Genomic DNA, 23313 nt, shown 5'->3' with positions numbered 1-23313 from the left:
CGCTCACAGGCCCCAGGACTCCATTCTCGACTAAGGCCTCCAAGTTAGCCTCAACTTTTGGCCTAATGGCATAGGGTACAGGTCGGGCTTTGTGAAACTTCAGCTTGCTGTCAGGTTTAATGTCCAGTCTCACGCTGATCTTTTTCATGCCGGAGGTTGCTTCTGTGTGGCTGCACTTTGCAGACCACACACAAGTCTGTCTCTAATGGTGTCATTCAGCACCTCCTTGAACTGGCAGTGTTACGACAACCTTTTTAAAGCAGCAATAAACAACGTCACTGATTCCCCCTCCTCTTGATTCCGTTTGTGAAATCTAAATCTCTCAGCAATAACCAGAGGTTTTGGTGAAAAATGTGCTCCAAGAATTTCCACTAGTTGCTTATATGTTTTAGTTCCTGGCTTATCTGGCTGCACAAGGCTGCGAAGTAAATTGAATGTCTTCGGCCCCATTACACTCAAAGGTAGGCACGACCTTTTCGTTTGCCACCGCATTTGCCAAGACAAAATAGTCAAAACGTCTGTATAAGCGCTCCATTGCTCCACATTTTCATCAAAATCACCGATGTTTCCTAATATAGTAGCCATCTCATGTTTCAAATTTAAATTTCTGTTTACTCACTGCACCCGTAACGTACGCAGATTCATCCCATCCTCGTCGCCACTTTGTTGTGTCGGTACCTTTTTTACCTAGACACAATAGAACTCAGAACTCAGAGATTCAAACATGAAGTGCTTTATTCGAAGGGAAAGGGAAGTTCTGGAGAGTTCCGAACAAAGAGAGCTAAACTTAACCAAGAGAACACCCAACCATTTATCTGCTGTGACAGCGCCACCACAGGTGGGAGGAGAATACACACTACATAACACTCAAGACACAAAATACAATTTTATGGTTGAGCTTAATCATTTTATTGTGAAGTATGTAATTAAATATTATGTTTAAAACCTTATTTGCAACATTAGAAATTTCAGTTATTGAGACGAGCTACAGACTTCTGATTTGATTGGTTCAATTTCCTTTGTTCATTGGTCGACTTTTGGCACCTCATAGATACATGATCTCTGTTTTATACTTCGGGTGTGGGAATTGTACAGAACCTATCCTCCACTAAAAGAGCACCTGCACTTATCACATCAAAGAAGCTGTTGCCTGAATAACTCCCTGCCTCAGGCCTGTGTCTGACTGCTTTTCATTGCAGTTGCAAGGCTTCAACCAAAGTCTCTGTTCTTGGTCAAAGTAGTCTCTAATGTGGAGGCTATCATTGATTTATCTCCTCCTCTCTCCCTGTGTTTATACACAATAGTGAACCACCCTGCTGTAAGCTCAAGCAGTGTTGGACCTTCCATTGTGGTTTTGTTTGATCATAAGTTCCTTGCTTTAAAACCGTACCTTTTTTCCTTTTTCCTTTTTTATTTTCATTGTCAAGTAGCTAAATTTTGCGCTCTGAGGTGAACAGACCATATTGTTTTAGGCAGTTATGGTGGTCCTACTACCAGATCAATGTTTTTGTTTCATGTCTATGGTGTATTTGTTTTGAAATCATAATATCCAAATTTGGGGCTCCACTAATGACTCAGCTAGTAAAACCAGGATGTAACCAAGACATACAAGCTTGAAGATACTAGCTTTGATTGCTGTTCTGTGCTGAGTTAGCTAATCTCAGCCAGGATGGCAGTAGAGGTGTTACAAGTGCCTTTGGATTAGGGTGTAAAAAATCATCCAGGTTTTTGTTTCTGATCATTACTCAGTGCCCCCTGCTGAGCAATATGCTTGATGGATACTGGATGAGGATAAAGTGTGTTTAGACATGCTGCTCCAGGATTGCATAGGTTGCCAGTTTTCACTATCTAGGTTTTGTAGGGGGATGGGGCTCTGCTCTGCCCAATTGCAGGGGTCTTTAGTGCCTGTTGATGTATTGGGCCTCGGTCTCCTTTATACCCTTGCAGCTTATGTTAGCCTGCAGGTCGGGTGTCACTAAACACCCTCTAAGGAGATAGAGAACAACAGCTTATAGAGGAGGACTAAAATACGGTGGCGACCCGCACAGTTTATACCTAATCTGTGGTGTACTCCTGAGCCCAAGTGCTCCTGGAGTCCTCTCTCTTTTCCCTAGTCTGCTGTTCCCTTGTTTGGTGGATTCGAAGCGCCCTAATGCCCCTATCTGGTTCTAACTCCAGAATTTGGGTGGAGAACGATGCACTTTAAATAGACACTCGGAGACAAGTAGTCCTTGGAAAAAGAACAGATAAAAACAATTTTATTTGCCAAGGTAAGTTCTACCACAAATGTAATAAACACACACACACACACACACACACACACACACACACACACACACACATTTATAACTATAAACAAAATATGAGAGAGAACGGACACAACGAGAATGTTTACACAGTTTTATCTTTACCAAGTCCAATCCCACCAACCCACTTTCCTACCTAAACTAGACTGACAGTTGCAGGCCCTTGGATTATACTCTCAGCCTCCTCCCTTGACAGATGGAATTTTGAGTGCGGTTGTTGTTGTTGCTGTCATCGTCTGAATTCGACCTGTGCCTCGGGGTTCGCCGTACCCCGAACCTCGGAGAGGACCTTGCTGCGTCTGGTCGGGTTTTCTCGAAGTTTGGTTTTGTTGATTGCGCTTTCGGTCGTTGGTTGGTTTGTGCTTGATGGAAAAGGTTCCCGAAATGACTGGAGTGAATGCCATCTTCCACAGCCACTTCGGTCGTTGGTGTCTTCTTGTCGAGGTCCCCGGAATGGGAGTCGGTATATGGTACGACTTCTTGCGGCGATGTTGCGCCGTCTGGTAGCAGAGTAAACCTTCAGTATACCGATTGAGCCTGGGGCCTGATGGTGGATCTTCTCCTCAGCGTGGTTGGAGTTCTTTAGATGTTAGTTCGCCTCAGCTCGTCCCTCCCGGGCTCGTCTTTTCCCTCCGCATCTTAACTCGCTCTTCTGTTCGTTCTTCTGGTAATAGTTCTCTCTCAGCGTTGGTCCTTCTTGTGTTCCATATTTATACAGGTAGTTGTGAGGACAGGGGTATTGTTTTGAGTGCACATCGGCTCCTCCAAGTCTGCTGCCCCATTGTGTCAGTCCTGGGACTTGATTAGTTTGGGCCACCTCTTAACTGTAGTGCTCCCAAGACTATTGACCCTAGTCCGAGTTGATTAAGGTGATGATGGCTTGTATTCATAGCCCGATTAGGGGTGAGTCACATATTCAAACCCGGACCGGGTGGTCCCCATTGGCCGGGGGTTTCCTCGCTTCAGGTCTGACTCGGTCCCCTGATTGGCCTTTGAGAATGCACTCTGCTTCGATTGGCCGACATCTATGGCTCGCCTCTGAGCCACAGTCCCCTGTATTCGGATGTCCCAGGCATATCCCAGCCTGCTTGTCGGGACCTCTGCCTTGGCCGAAAATGTTGGCTTTAAACTGTATAGGGCAATCCAATTTTTGGTAAAACGTGGTTGTGGATTTTCGAACCCTACAGTTTACATATGAAAAATGGCCAGTTGGATGATGCTGTAGACCAGCAGCACTCGCCACCTTCAGGGGAGCATAAACTTGACAATTTTTTTAAACCTTAATTTTTTCCAATCACGATGACAGGTAAAACTTATCATGCAAGCGTTTGAACTTTGGCTTTCTATATAGACAGAATCAAGGATATTTCCGAGTCACTTCTTTCACTCAAGTAAACCCATTAACGAGCAGAGGATAGCAAAGTAGCAGAATATATTGCCTTGTGTTGTTTATCTGGTTGTAGTCAAGTAGATAAAATTAACCTTAATTCTCCTCTTGTTACAGCATATCTTTTGCCAGTATGCTAGTGTGAACTCTACCTGCAAGGCAATACATGGTCTGTGTAATCCATGTGCTTTCTTAAAGTATTTACTACTTGTCAAGACAAGTTCTTTGCATTTCTGTACTTTAAGGTGGCCTTAAAGTCATAGTTTACGAGTTTGATGTGGTACTAGATGTGGCAGTCATTTGGATGTAGAGGTTAAATGAATGAAGATGATTGTTAGATTACTTGTCTTTTGGTATGCTGTTCCTGATTCTTATTGCAAGTTGAACTACATTCACACACAGCCCAATCTCTCACTTCTTTCTCTGATTTGGAGTGCTTATTGCATGTCAAAAATACTCTGCATGTTTTGCTTTGTTTTGTAAGTTCACTTCTGCTGTCACCTTCAGCTTTGGAATCTTCCATCTCGTCGCCTCCCTGTCCTCTGTTTATGACCAGGGCATGTCTCTACTAATCTCTGTCACACCTATGTAACCTGAACTCCCTCTGTGTACATTCGCATCTGCAATTTGGTTGCTTCTCTGCTGCTATTCTATCTTTTTTTTTCCTTCTCGTTGTCCCTTTTGAGCCCTTCTCTTTTGTTCCTCCCCTTCCTCTCACCCAGTCATATCACTTTTCATTTCTCTCTTTTTCTTTAGTACTTTGCCCCTCCAATTCAATTCTTGCCCTAACCTACCACTACTCCTTTGCTGTCCGACTCTTCTGCTGATTTCCCAGGCTTGAATCCCCCTTGGATAAGCTCTGTGCCTCTTTTGGTTCTCTGAAGGGCTCATCACTGGCATGACTGTGTGACTGGAAGTGGAGGAGAATGGGAGAAGGGCCCAACAGGGGTCCAGAGAAGAGTAAAAAAAAAGGCAGATAGAAATAATGGAGAATTATATCCACCCGTTCACTAAGTCCCAAACCCTGGCACCTGGGAAGCAGTATACGATTTGGGGCTCCAGATTGTGCTTGCAAGAGATTCTAGCAATCCATTTTACTTGTTAACATGCTACAAAAATGGTGTAGTTGTTATTTATTATACAGAATTATTTTTATAGTTACTATTTTTATTTTACCATTAATCTTAACTGTTCCCTGTTCACCTTGAGCAAACACTTGCTTTCCTGTACCATTGGCTTGTTTGTGGTTATTATACCTTGTGGTTCCCTCCTTATGTACCTCCAGTGCTGAAAATCTGTTGGTTTATTCTAGCTCCACAGGTTCCCCCTGTTTCTTCGTACTCTCTAAGTATGCCTTAAGTGCCGCAATCACTATCTTGCTTTTTTCTGTACCTTCTCACTGTTTCGGACAATGGCATGGAAAATCTGTTCCAGGTACTCCTCTTCCTTGTTTAGCTAGATGGTATTAAGCTCGGCAATTTGTTTGTTGAAGAACATTACTGTATATGTAAGCATGGTCCTGATTATTTTGAGGATCAGCTATGGCCCACATTCTGCATGTCAGACACTATAAGTTTGGCATCCATGCCATCATCTCAATTCAGGTGTGTGGAAAAGAATGGTTTGAACTAAGACCACACCAAAGCCAGTGGGGAAGGAACAAACCTGCAACGTCATGTAACATAATGTTCATAAACCACTCAGACCTCTTTTTGTATGATTTCAGCTAAACCTCCTCACCAATTGTAAGGTCATTAATTAAGAAAGGATATGCAATTGATTACTTGGAAGTTCTGTGCTCAGTGTCTACATTTTGAATGGGAATGACTGTATTGGGTTTTCTTTTCCAGAAGTAATAGTGGTTACAACAAAAGAAGTACAGAAACAGCTACTACTATTGGACACAAAAATGAAATTGGATATAGTGTGTATTCCTGAGGATACTGACATGGGGACTGCAGACTCCTTACGACAGATTCATGAAAAAATTAAGGTAGTGCATTATTCTGAGGTAAAAGTATTGCCCTGTTAAGGGGCCACCAGTTATTGTCATAGTTTTAAGGGTACTGAGAGAACATTTGCTTATGCCCCCCCCCTCCTAAAAGAATACTATTAAATTATTTTTCTATATATACTTATTCTCTCTCTTTGAGTATATATTTCTCTCCCTATTTTTATCTCTCTCTCTTGTTCACTCTGCAGTTTCTGCAATATATTCTCTTTCCCTCGTCTGTTTCTTATCAAGTTTTTGCAGTTTCTTTAATATTTTCCTCATTCTTAGGGATTAGAGAATAGTACATAACCCAGTCAACTTGTGTGTCCGGTCCCTGATTCTTCATCTTTTGTCACCCTCTGTCTATAACTTTCTGCTGCTCTCATACTTTCTCCCACCCCTCCTGCTACTTGTGCAACTACATTTTTTTTTTAAAACTTTTTGGAGTCTCTAGTGCCCGCGTGTCATTTTTTTCTCACCCAATCTGTGTGCAGATTTTGGTCTGCTGCTTCCCAACCTCCAGCTGAAATAAATTAGTAAAATAGGGATTCTTTTTATTGTAGATAAATTTTTGCACTTGCGTGTACTGGGGCTGTTGTTGTTTATGTCAGTGGTTGGAAAAATGTTTTGGCTGTGCCCACAAAAAATATCCTAGCTTCTCATGTCCCTCTGGAAAGCCGGCAAAAATACTGTCATCATTTCTGTTTCACTATTCCTTGATCCATTTCGCATGGTTTCTTTTCATTTCCTCCTTTTATTCCTTCATGGGATGTGGCCGTCGCTGGCAAGCCCAGCATTTATTGCCGGTCCCTAATTGCCCTTTGTAGTGTATGTGCCTTTTAAGAGCCCCCTGTGTACTGTAATGCCAGTAATGGCCACTCGGGCTATATAAGCCTGTATATTGTGTTGTATCAGTTAGTTCACCTCCAGACTTTGTTCAGTAAACACCTGTGAAACCAACTCCTGCCTTCAGTGTCTCTATTAACACACGGACACAACAGTGGCGACGAAGTGGAAACGGACTTACCTGCAATTCGGCAGCACCTCAAGGACATCGATTCCTCAGACGTCCAAAATCGAAGAAAAGCAAGAAAGAAAAAAAAAAAAAGCTGTGGTTTCACCAGCTAGCCGAGCTGGTGGCAGGTACTGCAATAATCCTTCCTGGGCGGCGGGCTGGGGCTCCATCGGCTGGCTCTGTAGCGAGGCCAAGCAGCGAAGGCGGAGGCAAGCAGAAACAGACGGGGGGGGAGCACTCGGGAGACAGCCGGCGCTGCAAAGCAGGTCGGCGTTCAGACCTAGCAGAGAGAGTCCGGCGGGAACGAGTCTCCACCTGTTTATAAAAAATTTAAAAAACGCGGAAAATAGCGTTGTCAGCAGCAGCAGCGGCGCGGGAAGCACCATATCTTTTCTGCAGGAAAGAAAGAAAAGCGCGGGAAGCTCCATTTTTTTCCAGGATGCCTAAGGCTGGCAATATTGATGCTTTTGATAACGATATAGAGGATTGGACCACATATGTGGAAAGAGTGGAGGTATATTGCACAGCAAATGGAATAGAAAATGATAAAAAGGCGTCAGTACTTCTAAATCTAATGGGCGCAAAGACATACGGGCTGTTACGAAACTTAATCACTCCAGCCAAACCAAAGGACAAGAATTTTAAAGAAATTGTTGATACCCTACAGGAGCACTTAAACCCAACACTGCTGCTGATAGCGGAACGATTCAAGTTCTTCAAGAGGGATCAGCACAGGAATGAAAGTAACGCTGATTACCTCACCGAATTAAGAAAGCTATCAAAGCACTGCCAATTCGGGGCAGGACTGGCAGATTCTCTTCGAGACAAATTCGTCTGCAGTCGCCTAAGTGAAGGAACACAAAAAAGGCTGCTTTCTGAGAAAGATTTAACACTGGCCAAGGCTTTCAGTATGGCTGTATCATACGAAGCAGCCGCAAGAGGAGCTGCAGAGATACAGCAAACGACACAGGACTTCAGCATCCATGAAATGACACAGGGTTTCAAAAGATGTTATCGCTGCGGCAGATCCACCCATGACCAGAGGGACTGCTGGTTCAAGGACAAAGCATGCAGGCAATGCGGAAAGATTGGACACATTGCACGGGTATGCCGATCTGGACAAAAAAAATCCACGGACAGGAAAAAAAAAAATCAATAAAGAAAAATACAGAAAGGTACAAATGATGACAGACAGTAGCTCCGAAGACCAGAAGAGCGATGGCGACTCCGGAAACAAGAGACTAAGCTGTCTCAAATTACATAATGTAATTGCCAAAGAAGATTACCAGACCATTTGGGTTACCCTCACAATAGCAGGGTCCCCAGTTAAAATGGAGCTAGATACAGGATCAGCTCTGACCGTCATAAATCGACGGGATTACGAGCGGCTATTTCCGCATATACCTTTAAAAGACACATCCATTATCTTGAAAACATACACAGGGCAGAAAGTATACCCCAAAGGAAAAATAAGGGTGCCTGTTGTATACAACGGCAAGGAAATACAGAAGTTGTATTTATACGTTCTACAAGATGGTGGTCCACCGCTGTTGGGACGTGAATGGATCAGGAAAATACGTTTAGACTGGCACTCCATTCAGGCACTGACGGTGACCAGTAAGGAAAAAAATGATGATGACGTCATACCTGAACGATTAAAAGACATCTTGGCCAACGCCAAGGAAGTGTTTCAAGAGAAACTAGGAACCTTGAAAGGCATCACCGCCTCAATAAAAGTGGAAGATGTGGCAATTCCCAAGTTTTTTAAGGCAAGGCCGGTGCCATACGCAATTCGTCCAGCAGTCGAAGCAGAGCTGGAGAATTTGGAAAAGGCAGGCGTATTATCCAAGATAGATTGGAGCGAGTGGGCAACACCCATCGTCCCGGTCATGAAGAAAACGTTGAATAATGATAAATCTGAAGAACAGAGAAAAATTCGCATCTGTGGAGACTTCAAGGTGACTGTAAACCCGGTCCTTCACACGGTACAGTATCATCTTCCGAGGATAGAAGATATTTTCGCCTCACTATCCGGAGGGAAACGTTTCACCAAAATTGACTTGGCACAGGCATATCTACAGATGGAGGTTGAAGAGGCCTCTAAAAAGTATCTCACGATAAACACACCCAAAGGCCTGTACCAGTGCAATCGACTGGTTTTCAGAGTAGCATCAGCTCCAGCTATCTGGCAAAGAGCTATGGAGCAAGTCCTCCAAGGGATTCCGGGGACTCAATGCTACCTAGACGACATCCTTGTAACAGGAGAAAACGACAACGAGCACCTTGCCAATTTGGAGCAGGTGCTCACTAGGCTGAGAGAACGGGGCCTACGAGCAAATCGCCCCAAGTGCGAATTTTTCCAGAATCAAATATCATATTGTGGCCACATAATTAATAAGGAAGGGTTCCATAAGTCACCTGAAAAAATTGAAGCGGTCATAAAAGCCCCAGCACCTGAAAATGTTTCACAATTAAGGTCGATCCTGGGATTAATAAATTACTATCATAAATTTTTACCGAACTTATCAACTCTTCTGCACCCTCTTAATGAACTGCTACAAACCGGAGTAATTTGGAAATGGAGCGAAGACTGTAAACGTGCCTTCCATAAATGCAAAGACTTAATTACGTCCAAGGAAGTTCTGGCTCATTACAACCCATCACTGCCAATCAGACTGGCGTGCGATGCATCCCCTTACGGCGTAGGAGCGGTATTATCGCATAGATTCCCTGATGGCTCGGAACGGCCGATAGCTTTTGCGTCACGCTCATTGAACTCAGCTGAGCGTAACTATGCCCAAATCGACAGGGAAGCACTCAGCCTGGCATGGGGAGTGAAGAAATTCAACCATTACCTACACGGACAAAAATTTACCTTGTTGACTGACCATCAACCCCTCGTCTCCATATTCAACCCTAAAAAGGGCGTTCCCATTATGACAGCGCAAAGGCTACAGAGGTGGTCCCTTTTCCTAGGGGCACACCAATATGACATAGAATACAAAGGATCAAAACAGCATGGGAATGCTGACGGTCTATCGCACCTACTGTTGCCAACGGTAGAAGAGGCACCTACAGTAGACCCAGTGGAGATGTTCCACTCTACCATAGTCGAATGTCTACCAGTAACAAATTCTGCCATTGAAAGGGAAACGAGAAATGACCCGACTCTCTCACGAGTCTATGATTTAACAGTGAAGGGATGGCCAGCACATGGCGAACCACTGTTGCCAGCATTCTTGCAAAGAAGAGAACAGCTGTCAGTGTGCCGAGGAACCTTGATGTGTGGATCCAGAGTGGTGATTCCACCCAAACTCCAGGATAAAGTTCTAAAGGAGCTTCACGAGGGGCATCTGGGTGGAGTGAAAATGAAGAACCTAGCCAGGGCGTTTGTATGGTGGCCAGGTATCGATGGCGACATCGAAGAAATGACCAAGAGCTGCCTAGGATGCCAGAAGGTCCAAAGCGCTCCACCACAAGCCCCTCTACATCCATGGGAGTGGCCCTCATCTCCATGGCAAAGGGTACACATCGACTTTGCTGGTCCATTTATGGACTCAATGTTCTTAATCGCGGTTGATGCACACTCCAAGTGGCCGGAGGTAATAAAGATGTCCTCCACCACCACGGAAAAAACCATCACAGTATTAAGGACCATATTTGCCAGGAATGGGCTGCCTGAACAGATTTGTTCTGATAATGGACCACAACTTGTGTCTGAAGAATTCAGGAAGTTCTTAAAAAAAACAATGGGGTTAAGCACTACATGTCTGCCCCATACCATCCCGCCACCAATGGATTGGCTGAAAGGTTTGTCCAGACCTTCAAGAAGGCCATAAAGGCCATGGGTAATGAAGACATAAAACTTCAGCATAAGGTAGATAACTTCTTGTTTGCATACAGGAATGCAACACATATGGTTACAAACCAAACTCCCACCATGATGTTCTTCAATAGAAGCCTAAGATGCCGGCTGGATTTGATCAAGCCAAACATCAGAAGGGACGTGGAGAACCGGCAATTTCAAGGCATGAATGAAAGGCCAACTAGAACCTTCCAGATAGGTCAACAAGTTTTGGCCCGGGACTACCGTACCGAGAAATGGCAGCCTGGAACTATTTGCACACGACTAGGACCGCTGATGTATACCGTGGACATTGGAGAAAGCATAATAAGGCGCCATGCTGACCAAATCATAGAGTCATCCGAAAAGGGACAACCTACACCACAACTCTATACGCCTAATGATGAAGTAGAGATACCCATAGTATCTACCTCCGATCCGGTGATACTGGAACCAGATGAACCCGAAACTGGCATTCAAGCCGAATCAGCCTTGCCAAAAGAACCTACTACACCACCAGAAACTACTACACCACCGAGGCGTTATCCGGACCGAGTCAGGAAGCCTCCAGAGAGACTGACTTATAATTGATTAACTGCAGCAATGTGTAGATTATTGTTCTTGTAACATGTAATTAATGATTACTTAAAATATTATGTACTGGTTGGCTAAAAGGGGAGGAATTGTAGTGTATGTGCCTTTTAAGAGCCCCCTGTGTACTGTAATGCCGGTAATGGCCACTCGGGCTATATAAGCCTGTATATTGTGTTGTATCAGTTAGTTCACCTCCAGACTTTGTTCAGTAAACACCTGTGAAACCAACTCCTGCCTTCAGTGTCTCTATTAACACACGGACACAACACCCTTGAGAAGGTGGTGATGAGCTGCCTTCTTGAACCGCTGCAGTCCGTGTGAAGAAGATACTCCCACAGTGCTGTTCGGGAGGGAGTTCCAGGATTTTGACCCAGCAACAATGAAGGATCGGCAATATATTTCCAAGTCAGGATGGTGTATGACTTGGAGGTGCTGGTGTTCCCATGCGCCTGCTGCCTTTGTCCTTCTAGGTGGTAGAGGACGTGGGTTTGGGAGGTGCTGCCAAAGAAGCCTTAGCATGTTGCTGCAGTGCATCTTGTAGATGGTACACACTGCGGCCATGGTACGCCGGTGGTGAAGGGAATGAATGTTTAAGGTGGTTGATGGGGTGCCAATCAAATGGGCTGCTTTGTCCTGGATGGTGTCGAGCTTCTTGAGTGTTGTTGGAGATCCACTCATCCAGGCAAGTGGAGAGTATTCCATCACACTCCTGACTTGTGCCTTGTAGATGATGGAAAGCCTTTGGGGAGTCAGGAGGTGAGACACTCTCCACAGAATACCCAGCCTCTGACCTGCTCTTGTTGCCACAGTATTTAGGTGGCTGGTCCAGTTAAGTTTCTGGTCAATGGTGACCCCCCCAGGATATTGATGGTAATGCCGTTGAATGTCAAGGGGCGGTGGTTAGACGCTCGCTTGTTGGAGATAGTCATTGCCTGGCATTTGTGTGGTGTGAATGTTACCTGCCACTTAATCAGCCCAAGCCTGAATGTCATCCAGGTCTTGCTGCATGCGGGCACGGACTGCTTCATTATCTGAGGAGTTGCGAATGGCACTGAACACTGTGCAGTCATCCGCGACCATCCCCACTTCAGACATTATTATGGAGGGAAGGTCATTGATGAAGCAGCTGAAGATGGTTGGGCCTAAGACACTGCCCTGAGGAACTCTTGCAGCGATGTCCTGGGCCTGTGATGATTGACCTCCAGCCACCACAACCATCTTCCTTTGTGCTAGGTATGACTCCAGCCAGTGGAGAGTTCCCCCCCCCCCCCCCCCCGCTTCCCCCGATTCCCATTGACTTCAGTTTTACTAGGGCTCCTTGATGCCACACTCGGTCAAATGCTGCCTTGATGTTAGGGTCAGTCACTCTCACCTCACCTCTGGAATTCAGCTCTTTTGTCCATGTTTGGACCAAGGCTGTAATGAGGTCTCCCGCGTTGCCCACCAGCTCCAGGATCTTGGACGTCAGGTTCTCGCGACTGGGGCCCCGGCTCCAACACGGTCGGTGTATTTACCTTTGTGGTAGCCTTTCCTGCATTTGCACAGGCTTTACCTTTGGCAGGAGGCGAGCTTTCTCGTGAGACCTTTCACCACATATAGCAGGCAAATCACATTAACACCAACATGCCCACTATAAGCGGTGGGGACTGTATTAGATAGGAAAAACCACAAAGACTTAATCTTATCCAATATGGAAGAAGAAAATTGAATGACTCGATACAGATGACAGGCTTGATAATCATGCCATTTAATGGACTTGATGTATAAGACAGATACAAGACATTTAAAATATATATATATTAGCTTTGTATGTGTGTGAACGGAACAGTAAACTGTCATTTCACCCTGGGCCTTCTGTATACTCTACAATTATGCAATTAAAGATGCTCTCTCTCCTCCAATGCTAAAACTTGTTTATTTAAATCCACTTAAATACTTGATAAGCAAATATTTCTGTTAAGTTTATAAAAATTGAAAATCAGAAACCTTGATGATATCTACATCCTGTGTAGTCACTCCTGTTTAACTGAGTAATTTTCATTGTTTATTCTTTTGCAGAAATTGCATTTTTTGTGTTGTTTGTATTCCACATTCCACACTGTTAGCCTTCTGTGTAATGTGTTGAATGACTTGTTAATTTAATCTTCTAAATTACAGTGATTTACAAGTAATACCAGAATTAACCAAAGTCTTGTATTTTAATAATGGCACATGGAATGGTGCTCAGATAATTTTTTGCAGGATTTCCCTATGAATTCCTCATAACTGTAGAAAAGTTTATAGAAAAGGGATTATTCACGTGACAAGCAAGGTGCTGAGTGGAGGCTAGATACAAGGAAAACTGGAGGGAGCAGCTCATGAATTACATCCTATGTGACTGTTACTGTAGTGCATTATCCATCCTTGATTTCTCCATCACATTTGACATGGTTGACTATGCCATCCTCCGCCAAAGCATCTCCTCCATTGTCCAGCTCCACGGGACTGCCCTTGCATGGTTACACTCTATCTGAATGTAGACAGAGCATCTCTAACAATGCCTTCTCTATCCACCCCAGACTATCACCTCCTGGAATTTCCCCAAGGATCTATCCTCTGCCCCTAGATGCTGCCCCTCGACTACGTCATTCGCAAACACAGGGTCAGCTTCCATATGCATACTGAAGACCCACAGCTCTACCTCTCTACAGTGCATTTGACTGCATCTGTCCAGTTTTGGATGTGTCTTAACTTTCTCCAGCTCAACATTGGGAAGATGAAACTATTATCTTCAACCGTGGCTACAAACTCTGCTGCGTTGTCACTGATTACATCTCCTCCCAGCCACTCTATCAGACCAAACCAGACTGTTGTAATCTTGATGTGCTGTTTGACCCAGAGATGAGCTTCAGCTCCCATATTGCCTCCTCTGCCCCTATGTCAGCCCTCATCAATTCCAGACTCAACTATTCTAATGCTTTTCTTGCTGGCCTCCTGTCTTCCACCATCTATGAACCTGTTCCACACTAGGAACATAGGAACAGGAGTAGGCCATTCAGCCCCTCGGGCCTGTTCCGCCATTCAATGAGATCGTGGCTGATCTGCAACTTAACTCCACATACCTACCTTTGGCCCATGTCCTTTAATACCTTTGGTTAACAAAAATCTATCAATCTCTGATTTAAAATTAACAATTGATCTAGCATCAATTGGCATTTGCGGAAGAGAGTTCCAAACTTCTACCACTCTGTGTGTAGAAGTGTTTCCTAATTTCACTCCTGAAAGGTCTGGCTCTAATTTTTAGACTATGCCCTTAGTCCTAGAATCCTCAACCTGCGGAAATAGTTTCTATCTACCTTATCTGTTCCCCTTAATATCTTGAAAACTTTGATAAGATCACCCCTTAACCTTCTAAATTCTAGGGAAAACAACTAATTTGTGTAATCTCTGCTCAGAACTTAACCCTTGAAGTCTATACCTCGCTCACCCATTGCCATCATCCTCACTGACTCCCAACATGAGGGAAATTTATACACCCTCATCCTCATTAAATCCCTCTGCGTCCGCTCCCCAACCTGCGTCCTCTCCCCAACCTATCTCCACAACCACCCCAGCCCTATATCCCTCAAAACATTCAAGTGGCTAAATTTGGTTGATTTGCGGCTCCTGTTAGCGCCCTAAGAGGACGCTGACGGGGTGCAAAACAACTAGCGCCTGGGCGCGGTGCTGCTAACTCCTCCCGCGAAATTCAGTGGGAGGTTAGCAGCGGCGCAGCGCCGCCGGTGATGACTTCACCGCCCCACTTGCGCCCCGGCTGTAATATTGGGTGGCGCCCCCCAACTTGCTGCCGGAAGCTATGTCCGCTGGGGTCTGGGGGGCCTACCTGCGGCCGGGGCGGCGCTACATAGAGGGGAGGTGGCGGGCGGCCATTTTTTGTTGCTGGCCACCTGCCAGCACCTGCCCCCGTTGCCAGCCCCGGCCCCTGTGAAGCCCCCCCCCCCCCCCCCCCCAACCCTGCGGGGTGCCGGCTGCTCCAATTTTTACCCCTCAATTTCTCTTAACTGTAGCCTCTTGTGCAACTCCTCGTCACACCACCATTAGGAATAGAGCTTCAGGCTACTGGATCTTACTTTCCAGAATTTGTTCCCTGAACCTCTTTGCCTCTCCACCTCTCTGCTCCTATTTCACCTCACTCAATATGACCAATATTGTTATATCCTGAATCATGCAATAATTTACAGACTTCAGCTATACCCTACTTCTTGGGAACGTTACTACCACTGGTAAAAATCCCCAAATGCCATATAATAAAAATGCAATTTTACTTATTCAGTCTAAGTAACTAAGTGGCCTTCACAATAATAGATTGAATGTTCCATGGCATAACACCTCTTTTAGAAAAACAGTGTATCCTCCTGACTGACTGTGAACAATCCCATGGGAAATCTACTAGTAATCTAAAATAAATATTATAGCCATGTTCAGTTAATTTATGTAAAATTCCAGAATGAAATTCTTAATTAATCATTGAATATAATTATACTTAGGGTTTTGAATTAAAGGGTTCAAAGCATTCCAGATTCATATTGCAACATAATTTGTTAAAGATGAGCTTTAAAGTATTTTAACTATACAAAGGACATCAGGAGCTAAGTAACTCAAACACTGAAACATTCATGTAACGTAATATCTCATTCTTTGAAAACTTGTAAAATAATTACTTTGGAACTTGGAGCCTCTGTAATTATGGACAGTCCCTTTATTATTGTAAGAATACCATGAATTAAGAAACATTCTTTGATTCATTAATTCCTCTAATTTTACTTAATAGACACACTCGCTCCTCTTTAAAAAGTCAGACAGTATAGTTTCTGTAGATGTCTGAAAATCCATGATGCTTTTGTTCAAATGCTGAAAAAAGATTGTTGGGACAAGTTTTCCTGATTTTTTTTTTTGGTGATTAATGGAAAACCATCACTGAAGGGAGGAAGAATACACAGAAGTAGTCAGTTGGCAGTGAATTTTAAAATGATCAATGCCTCTGGATCTGCACCAGGCTGAAAATTATGCTTACCAGCACTAATGCAATGGAACTCATTTGTTGCCTAAGCCAGTAACTGATGTTAGCTGTTTGACTTCCTGACCTGAAATGTCCGGTCTTGACGCAGTGGAAAGGGAATTGAAAGGAATATATTTCTTAAGTTTAAAAAAAAATGTTGCTGTAGATTAAATTAGGTGTTTTAACATTCTTTAAAGACTGCATTTGTTTTCAGCGTGACATACTATGCACCAGCTGACTAGAGAAAATGTGGCATTTTGATGTTTGGTGAAAGTCTGCACTGTGATTTATTTATTTCCTTCATTATGTCATTGAGTTACTGATCTGTTTGGTTATGGATGGCTGGTTTGACTGCTTCGTTTAACTTGGTCAGTTAAATTACATAGAGTATTTTACTCTGCCTAAAGTGTGGGCTTAAAAAAATAACATTGCACATTATCTGCAATTTCAAAGTGATGCACAGTAATGTGGTTTGGGCAATGAGGTGAAATCCATTTCCGCTCCCGAATAAATGAAACCAAACACTTTTTAAATAGGGACTCTGCATTTATACCATTATTCTGTTTATATTTTTTCTTCTTTTTGCTGAGGGTGACATTACTTTGTTCTATAATGTTAGTTCAGTTCCCTTACCTTTTATTGGTCTCCTGATACCATCGCAGCAGAGAGCACAGGTGGGCAACTTGCTCTGAAATATCTGCCAATTTGAAACTGATTGCTAAAAAATTCACAAGAGTAGTACAGGGTAACTCTCTGGCAAAGCAGTAGTATAGCTTAGATCAGTAACTCTGTGCAGGATCACAAGCTTAAACCTCCAAGCTACTACTATGATGCACATGTTGGTGCTCCAATTTATTGCACTGCCGTCGGACCTTTTTATAAAATAAACATTTGAAAAGAAATGCTAACTTTTTTTGTCTGTATATAACCCATTCTCATCACTTTATAGTTTTTAAAACTAATTTTGTGACAGATACAGTGTGTGTGGGGATGACCAGTGCAAATGAGCAATACTAAAGCTGATGATGTAGGAGCTGAAAGTATACGGTATCACTTAACATGAGAACGGAAGTACATTACTGCTTTGTATGAATTAGTGAGGAGCAAAGTGCTGCCCTAGCATGCAACAACACATTGATGCAACATGTTGCAATAAGTAGTCTGATGAGAAATATCAGTTAATGTGAGCTGATGATAGTCCCAACAAAATTTCTGACAGTCTTGATCTTATAGTAACTACTTCATTGGATTATGCAATGGCAAAATACAGTTTAATTGCTGTTTGTTTTCCTATTACTGAGAAGCCAAAGCCTATGGTGGAGGCACCACCTGCTGCTATTGCAGCAGGCATTAATTTGATGTATTGCCTTGATGGATGCACCAGGTATCAGATCGTAGGACTTGTTTTCATACATGTTACCAAATGGTAAACATTTGTTACTGCATCTGAACAGGCTGGAGTGGCCCATTTTTCCTATTTGAAACTTGCTGACAAACTGCAATACTGACTTCAGGTCAGGATGAATTAATTATCCACAAGGTGGATTGTTGATCAAAGTCATTAAGGTACATTATGGCTATGTCATCCTAATTATTAATGCCTAAAACATATTTTTATTAGTAATCAGCTTGGTGCATTAGTACACACTGCCTATGAGTCAGTAGGTTGTAGGTTGAAGACTGGGACCTGAGCACATAATCTAGGAAGACACTAGTGCATACTGAGGGAGTGTTTCATTATCGGAGGTGCAGTCTTTTGGATGAGACATTAATCTGCCCAACAACAGAAAACGCTGGAAAAACTCGGCAGGCCAGGCAGCATCCGTGGAGAGAGAAACGGAGTTAACGTTTCAGGTCTGGGACCCTTCATCAGAACTGGAAGAAGCTGGAGATGTAACCGATATTAAGCAGGTGCAGAGACAGGAGGGGAGGAAGGAATTGAAGAAACATACTGTGCTTTTGTAAGAGGCAGGAAAGATAAAATGTTGCAAATGGGAATGGCAAAATCATATAGCATGAAAAATGGGGGCAGGGGTCAAAGTTTGAAATTGTTGAACTCAATGTTGAGACCAGAAGGCTTTAAAGTGCCTAATCGAAAGATGAGATGCTGTTCCTCGAGCTTACGTTGAGCTTCATTAGAACAATGCAATAGCCCGAGGACAGAGAGATCAGAGTGGGAGTGAAGCGGTGAATTAAACTGACCGGAAGCTCGGGGTCACCCTTACGGACTGCACGGAGGTGTTCCGCAAAGCGGTCGCCCAATCTGCGTTTGGTCTCCCCAATGTAGAGGAGACCGCATCGTGAGCAGCGAATACAGTATACTAAATTGCAAGAAGTACAAGTAAATCGCTGTTTCACCTGCCAGGGGTGTTTGGGGCCCTGGACAGTGGGAAGGGAGGAGGTAAAAGGGCATGTGTTGCATCACCTGCGCTTGCATGAGAAGGTGCCAGGCGAAGGGGAAGGGCTGTTAGGGGTGATTAAGGAGTGGACCAGGGTGTTGCGGAAGGAGCGGTCCCTTCGGAATGCTGAAAGGGGAGGTGAGGGGAAGATGCGTTTGGTGGTGGGATCACATTGGAGATGGCGGAGGATGATCCGTTGAATGTGAAGGCTAAGGTGAGGACAAGGGAAACCCTATCGTGGTTCTGGGAGGGAGGGGAAGGGGTGAGAGCAGAAGTGCGGGAAATGGAATGGACACTGTCAAAGGCGGTGTCAACCACAGTAGAGGGGAATCCTCGGTTGAGGAAAAAGGAAGACTTGTCGGAAGCACTGGTATGGAAGGTGGCATCGTCAGAACAGACGCGGTGGAGACGGAGGAACTGGGAGAATGGAATAGAGTCCTTACAGGAAGCGGGGTGTGAGGAAGTGTAGTCCAGGTAGCTGTGGGAGTCAGCGGGCTTGTAGTGGATGTTTGTCGAAAGCTGATCGCCAGAAATGGAGACAGAGAAGTCGAGGAAGGGAAGAGAAGAGTCAGAGATGGACCATGTGAAGGTGAGGGAAGTTGTTGGTAAAAGATCCCATGGCACTATTGAAGGGAGAGGAGGGAGGTCTTCTGGCCAATATGTATTCCTCAACCAACACGACCAAAAATAGAATACCTGGTCATTTATCTGATTTGCTCTTTGTGGGACTTTGCTGTATGCAAGTTGGCTGCTGGATTTGACTGCAAAATCAACACTTGGGCTTAATGGACTGTGAAGCACTTTGGAGCATCCTGATTTGAAAGGCACTATATAACTATTTGCTTTTCTGTAATTTTTCTTCCTTCATTCCTTCCTCTCTTCCTTCCCTAGCATTCTGTATTGAAAATTGAATTGCATACAACATTGAAAGATTGTTTTTCTTTTCACAGACAGATGTGTTGGTGGTCAGTTGTGACCTCATCACTGATGCAGCTCTGCATGAGGTGATAGACCTGTTCCGTGCACATGATGCCACAATGTCGATGCTGATGCGTAAGGCGCATGACTTTACTGAACCTGTGCCGGGCCAGAAAGGAAAAAATAAAGCAGGTAAGATTTTCCGAGGAGAAAAAAGATATTCTAACAATAGTGGGCAAACTCCTTAAGGAAGCCTCTTCAGTGCTGCACCAGTGTTATAGAGAGTGGTGTTTTATACTCAGTAGACAATGGGGTAAATTTTCAGCTTGCCACCAGGTGCAAAACTTGTGTTGTGGATCGTCTGCCCACTATGCAAACCACCTGATGTCCATTGAAATCAGTGGAGATGAAAATCTGTCTGTTTGTATATTGGGCGACTGATCTGTGACACCAGTTTTACATCGGGGTGTTAAGTTGAAAATCTACCCCTATATACGGTTTGTCAGTAAGAGAAGATATTTGAAACAAATTTTCGTCTGTTTGATTCCATTGGGCAAAAGGCATGCATTGCAAGCCCACCACTCACCTGTTGGACTCCGTGCGAGGCCCAACCAATTTTCATCGTTAGGCCTCATTACAATAATTTAAACAAGCTGCCAGCACTGAATGAGCACTGCTAGGCAGCTCGCTGATGAGTGGGTGGGGGGGGCGGCATCTTGCAGCTCCTCTGTGGAACTGAGCCAGAAGTGAAACATTAAGGGGTGGGGGGTGGGAAGAGAGTGGGAATCCAGGGGGGGTGGGGGGGTTGCGGTTGGTGAACGAAGGGACTGACCGCGGGTAGGAAGATTCATTCATTCCATGCTCCTTGTGGCCCCATAAAGATCGGTACCACAGCAGGTTTTTTTTGCTGTTTTTGGAACAGCCTGCACCAGTCCCTTTAAGGACTGTTTGTTCGGCTGCTCAACACTTCACCCAGTGGAACACCAAAATTGCACCAGTGTCCTACAGACAGCACGGGACCCTGATTTGTATGTCGTGAGTAGGACTCCGCCTGTTTCCTGTCCTCCAAAATTGCGGTGGGCCGGACATTGGCAGAAATGCTCTCCTCAGTGCTGCACTGCAAATTTTGGCCCACTCCCACCTGTTCCCATGGCTCTAAAGCATGTAATCACGGAGATTATAGAGGGGCACTGGTCTGCTTAATATATCGGAGATCATTAACAGTACATCAGAGATTATAGTGTGTGTTATAGAGAGGCTGTATCATATATTTTATTATTTAGAGAGCCAAAAGGGCTCAAAAACAATGAAGTAAATTGCAATGAAGGATGTGTTATATCAATATTATAATGTGGTATCATATATGACAGCGTAGTCAAGTAAAGCATGTGGTTATATCAGTATTGGCACTATAATTTTAACGAAGTATAATGGTGGGTGTATGAAACTTTTGTATCCACTACAGTTGTGGAAAACCAACCCGTAATACAATTATAGATTTTGTCCTTCAATATGAGCTGCCCTGAGGAGAGCTTTTCAGCTATGTTACACTGGGGTGAAGTACTAGTGGTTACATTGTTGTGTCTGTGTGTTGATAGAGACACTGAAGACAGGAGTTGGTTTCATACGTGTTTACTAAACAAAGTCTGGAGGGGAACTAACTGATACAACACAATATACAGGCTTATATAGCCCGAGTGGCCATTACCGGCATTACAGTACACCTGGGGCTCTTAAAGGCACATACACTACAATTCCTCCCCTTTTAGCCAACCAGTACATAATATTTTAAGTAATTATTAATTACATGTTACAAGAAAAATAATCTACACATTGCTGCAGTTAATTAATTATAAGTCAGTCTCTCTGGAGGCTTCCTGACTCGGTCCGGATAACGCCCTGGTGGTGTAGTAGGTTCTTTTGGCAAGGCTGATCCGGCTTGAATGCCAGTGTCGGGTTTATCGGGTTCCAGTATCACCGGATCGGAGGTAGATATGGGTATCTCTACTTCATCATTAGGCGTATAGAGTTGTATAGAAGAGTTGATAAGTTCGGTTAAAAATTTATGATAGTAATTTATTAATCCCAGGAACGACCTTAATTGTGAAACATTTTCAGATGCTGGAGCTTTTATGAGCGCTTCAATTTTTTCAGGTGACTTATGCAACCCTTCCTTATTAATTATGTGGCCACAATATGATATTTGATTTTGGAAAAATTCGCACTTGGGGCGATTTGCTCGTAGGCCCCGTTCTCTCCGCCTAGTGAGCACCTGCTCCAAATTGGCACGGTGCTCGTTGTCATTTTCTCCTGTTACAAGGATGTCGTCTAGGTAGCATTGAGTCCCCGGAATCCCTTGCAGGACTTGCTCCATAGCTCTTTGCCAGATAGCTGGAGCGGATGCTACTCCGAAAACCAGTCGATTGTACTGGTACAGACCTTTGTGTGTATTTATCATGAGATATTTTTTAGAGGCCTCTTCAACCTCCATCTGTAGATATGCCTGTGCCAAGTCAATTTTGGTGAGGCGAAAATATCTTCTATCCTCGGAAAAGGATACTGTACCGTGTGAAGGACCGGGTTTACAGTCACCTTGAAGTCTCCACAGATGCAAATTTTTCTCTGTTCTTCAGATTTATCATTATTCAACGTTTTCTTCATGACCAGGACGATGGGTGTTGCCCACTCGCTCCAATCTATTTTGGATAATACGCCTGCCTTTTCCAAATTCTCCAGCTCTGCCTCGACTGCTGGACGAATTGCGTATGGCACCGGCCTTGCCTTAAAAAACTTGGGAATTGCCGCATATTCCACTTTTATTGAGGCGGTGATGCCTTTCAACGTTTCTAGTTTCTCTTGAAACACTTCCTTGGCGTTGGCCAAGATGTCTTTTAATCGTTCAGGTATGACGTCGTCATCATTTTTTTCCTTACTGGTCACCGTCAGTGCCTGAATGGAGTGCCAGTCTAAACGTATTTTCCTGATCCATTCACGTCCCAACAGCGGTGGACCACCATCTTGTAGAACGTATAAATACAACTTCTGTATTTCCTTGCCGTTGTATACAACAGGCACCCTTATTTTTCCTTTGGGGTATACTTTCTGCCCTGTGTATGTTTTCAAGATAATGGATGTGTCTTTTAAAGGTATATGCGGAAATAGCCGCTCGTAATCCCATCAATTTATGACGGTCAGAGCTGATCCTGTATCTAGCTCCATTTTAACTGGGGACCCTGCTATTGTGAGGGTAACCCAAATGGTCTGGTAATCTTCTTTGGCAATTACATTATGTAATTTGAGAGAGCTTAGTCTCTTGTTTCCGGAGTCGCTATCGCTCTTCTGGCCTTCGGAGCTGCTGTCCGTCATCATTTGTACCTTGCTGTGCTTTTCCTTATTGATTTTTTTTCTGTTAGTGGATTTTTTGTTTCCAGATCGGCATACACGTGTAGTGTGTCCCATCTTTCCGCATTGCCTGCATGCTTTGTCCTTGAACCAGCAGTCCCTCTGGTCATGGTTGGATCTGCCGCAGCGATAACATCTCTCGAAACCCCGTGTCATTTCATGGGTGCCGAAGTCCTGTGGCTTTTGCTGTATCTCTGCAGCTCCTCTTGCACTGAAAGCCTTGTCCAGTGTCAAATCTTTCTCAGAAAGTAGCCTTTTTTGTGTTCCTTCACTTAGGAGACCGCAGACGAATTCGTCTCGTAGAGAATCTGCCAGTCCTGCCCCGAATTGGCAGTGTAGGGTATCAACAATCTCCTTAAAATTCTTGTCCATCGGTTCGGCTGGAGTGATTAAGTTTCGTAACAGCTTGTATGTCTT

General features: G+C 44.1%; 1 protein-coding gene across 5 annotated transcripts in view; it reads left to right on the top strand.

Moving 5' to 3' along the window:
- Nucleotides 1-23313, top strand: part of eif2b3 (eukaryotic translation initiation factor 2B, subunit 3 gamma) — a 156701-nt gene that overhangs the window by 29055 nt on the left and 104333 nt on the right. For all 5 annotated transcript variants that reach the window (XM_085983128.1, XM_085983130.1, XM_085983129.1 and 2 more), the window contains exons 3-4: nucleotides 5544-5686; nucleotides 19527-19686. In XM_085983128.1, the coding sequence (XP_085839254.1) occupies nucleotides 5544-5686; nucleotides 19527-19686 (303 nt within the window). The remainder of the gene's footprint in view (nucleotides 1-5543; nucleotides 5687-19526; nucleotides 19687-23313) is intronic.

The sequence above is a fragment of the Somniosus microcephalus genome, chromosome 3 (assembly GCF_052327205.1).
Source record: "Somniosus microcephalus isolate GS21.2 chromosome 3, FLI_Smic_1.0, whole genome shotgun sequence".
NCBI lineage: Eukaryota > Metazoa > Chordata > Chondrichthyes > Squaliformes > Somniosidae > Somniosus > Somniosus microcephalus.
This window is presented reverse-complemented; position numbering and strand designations above follow the sequence as displayed.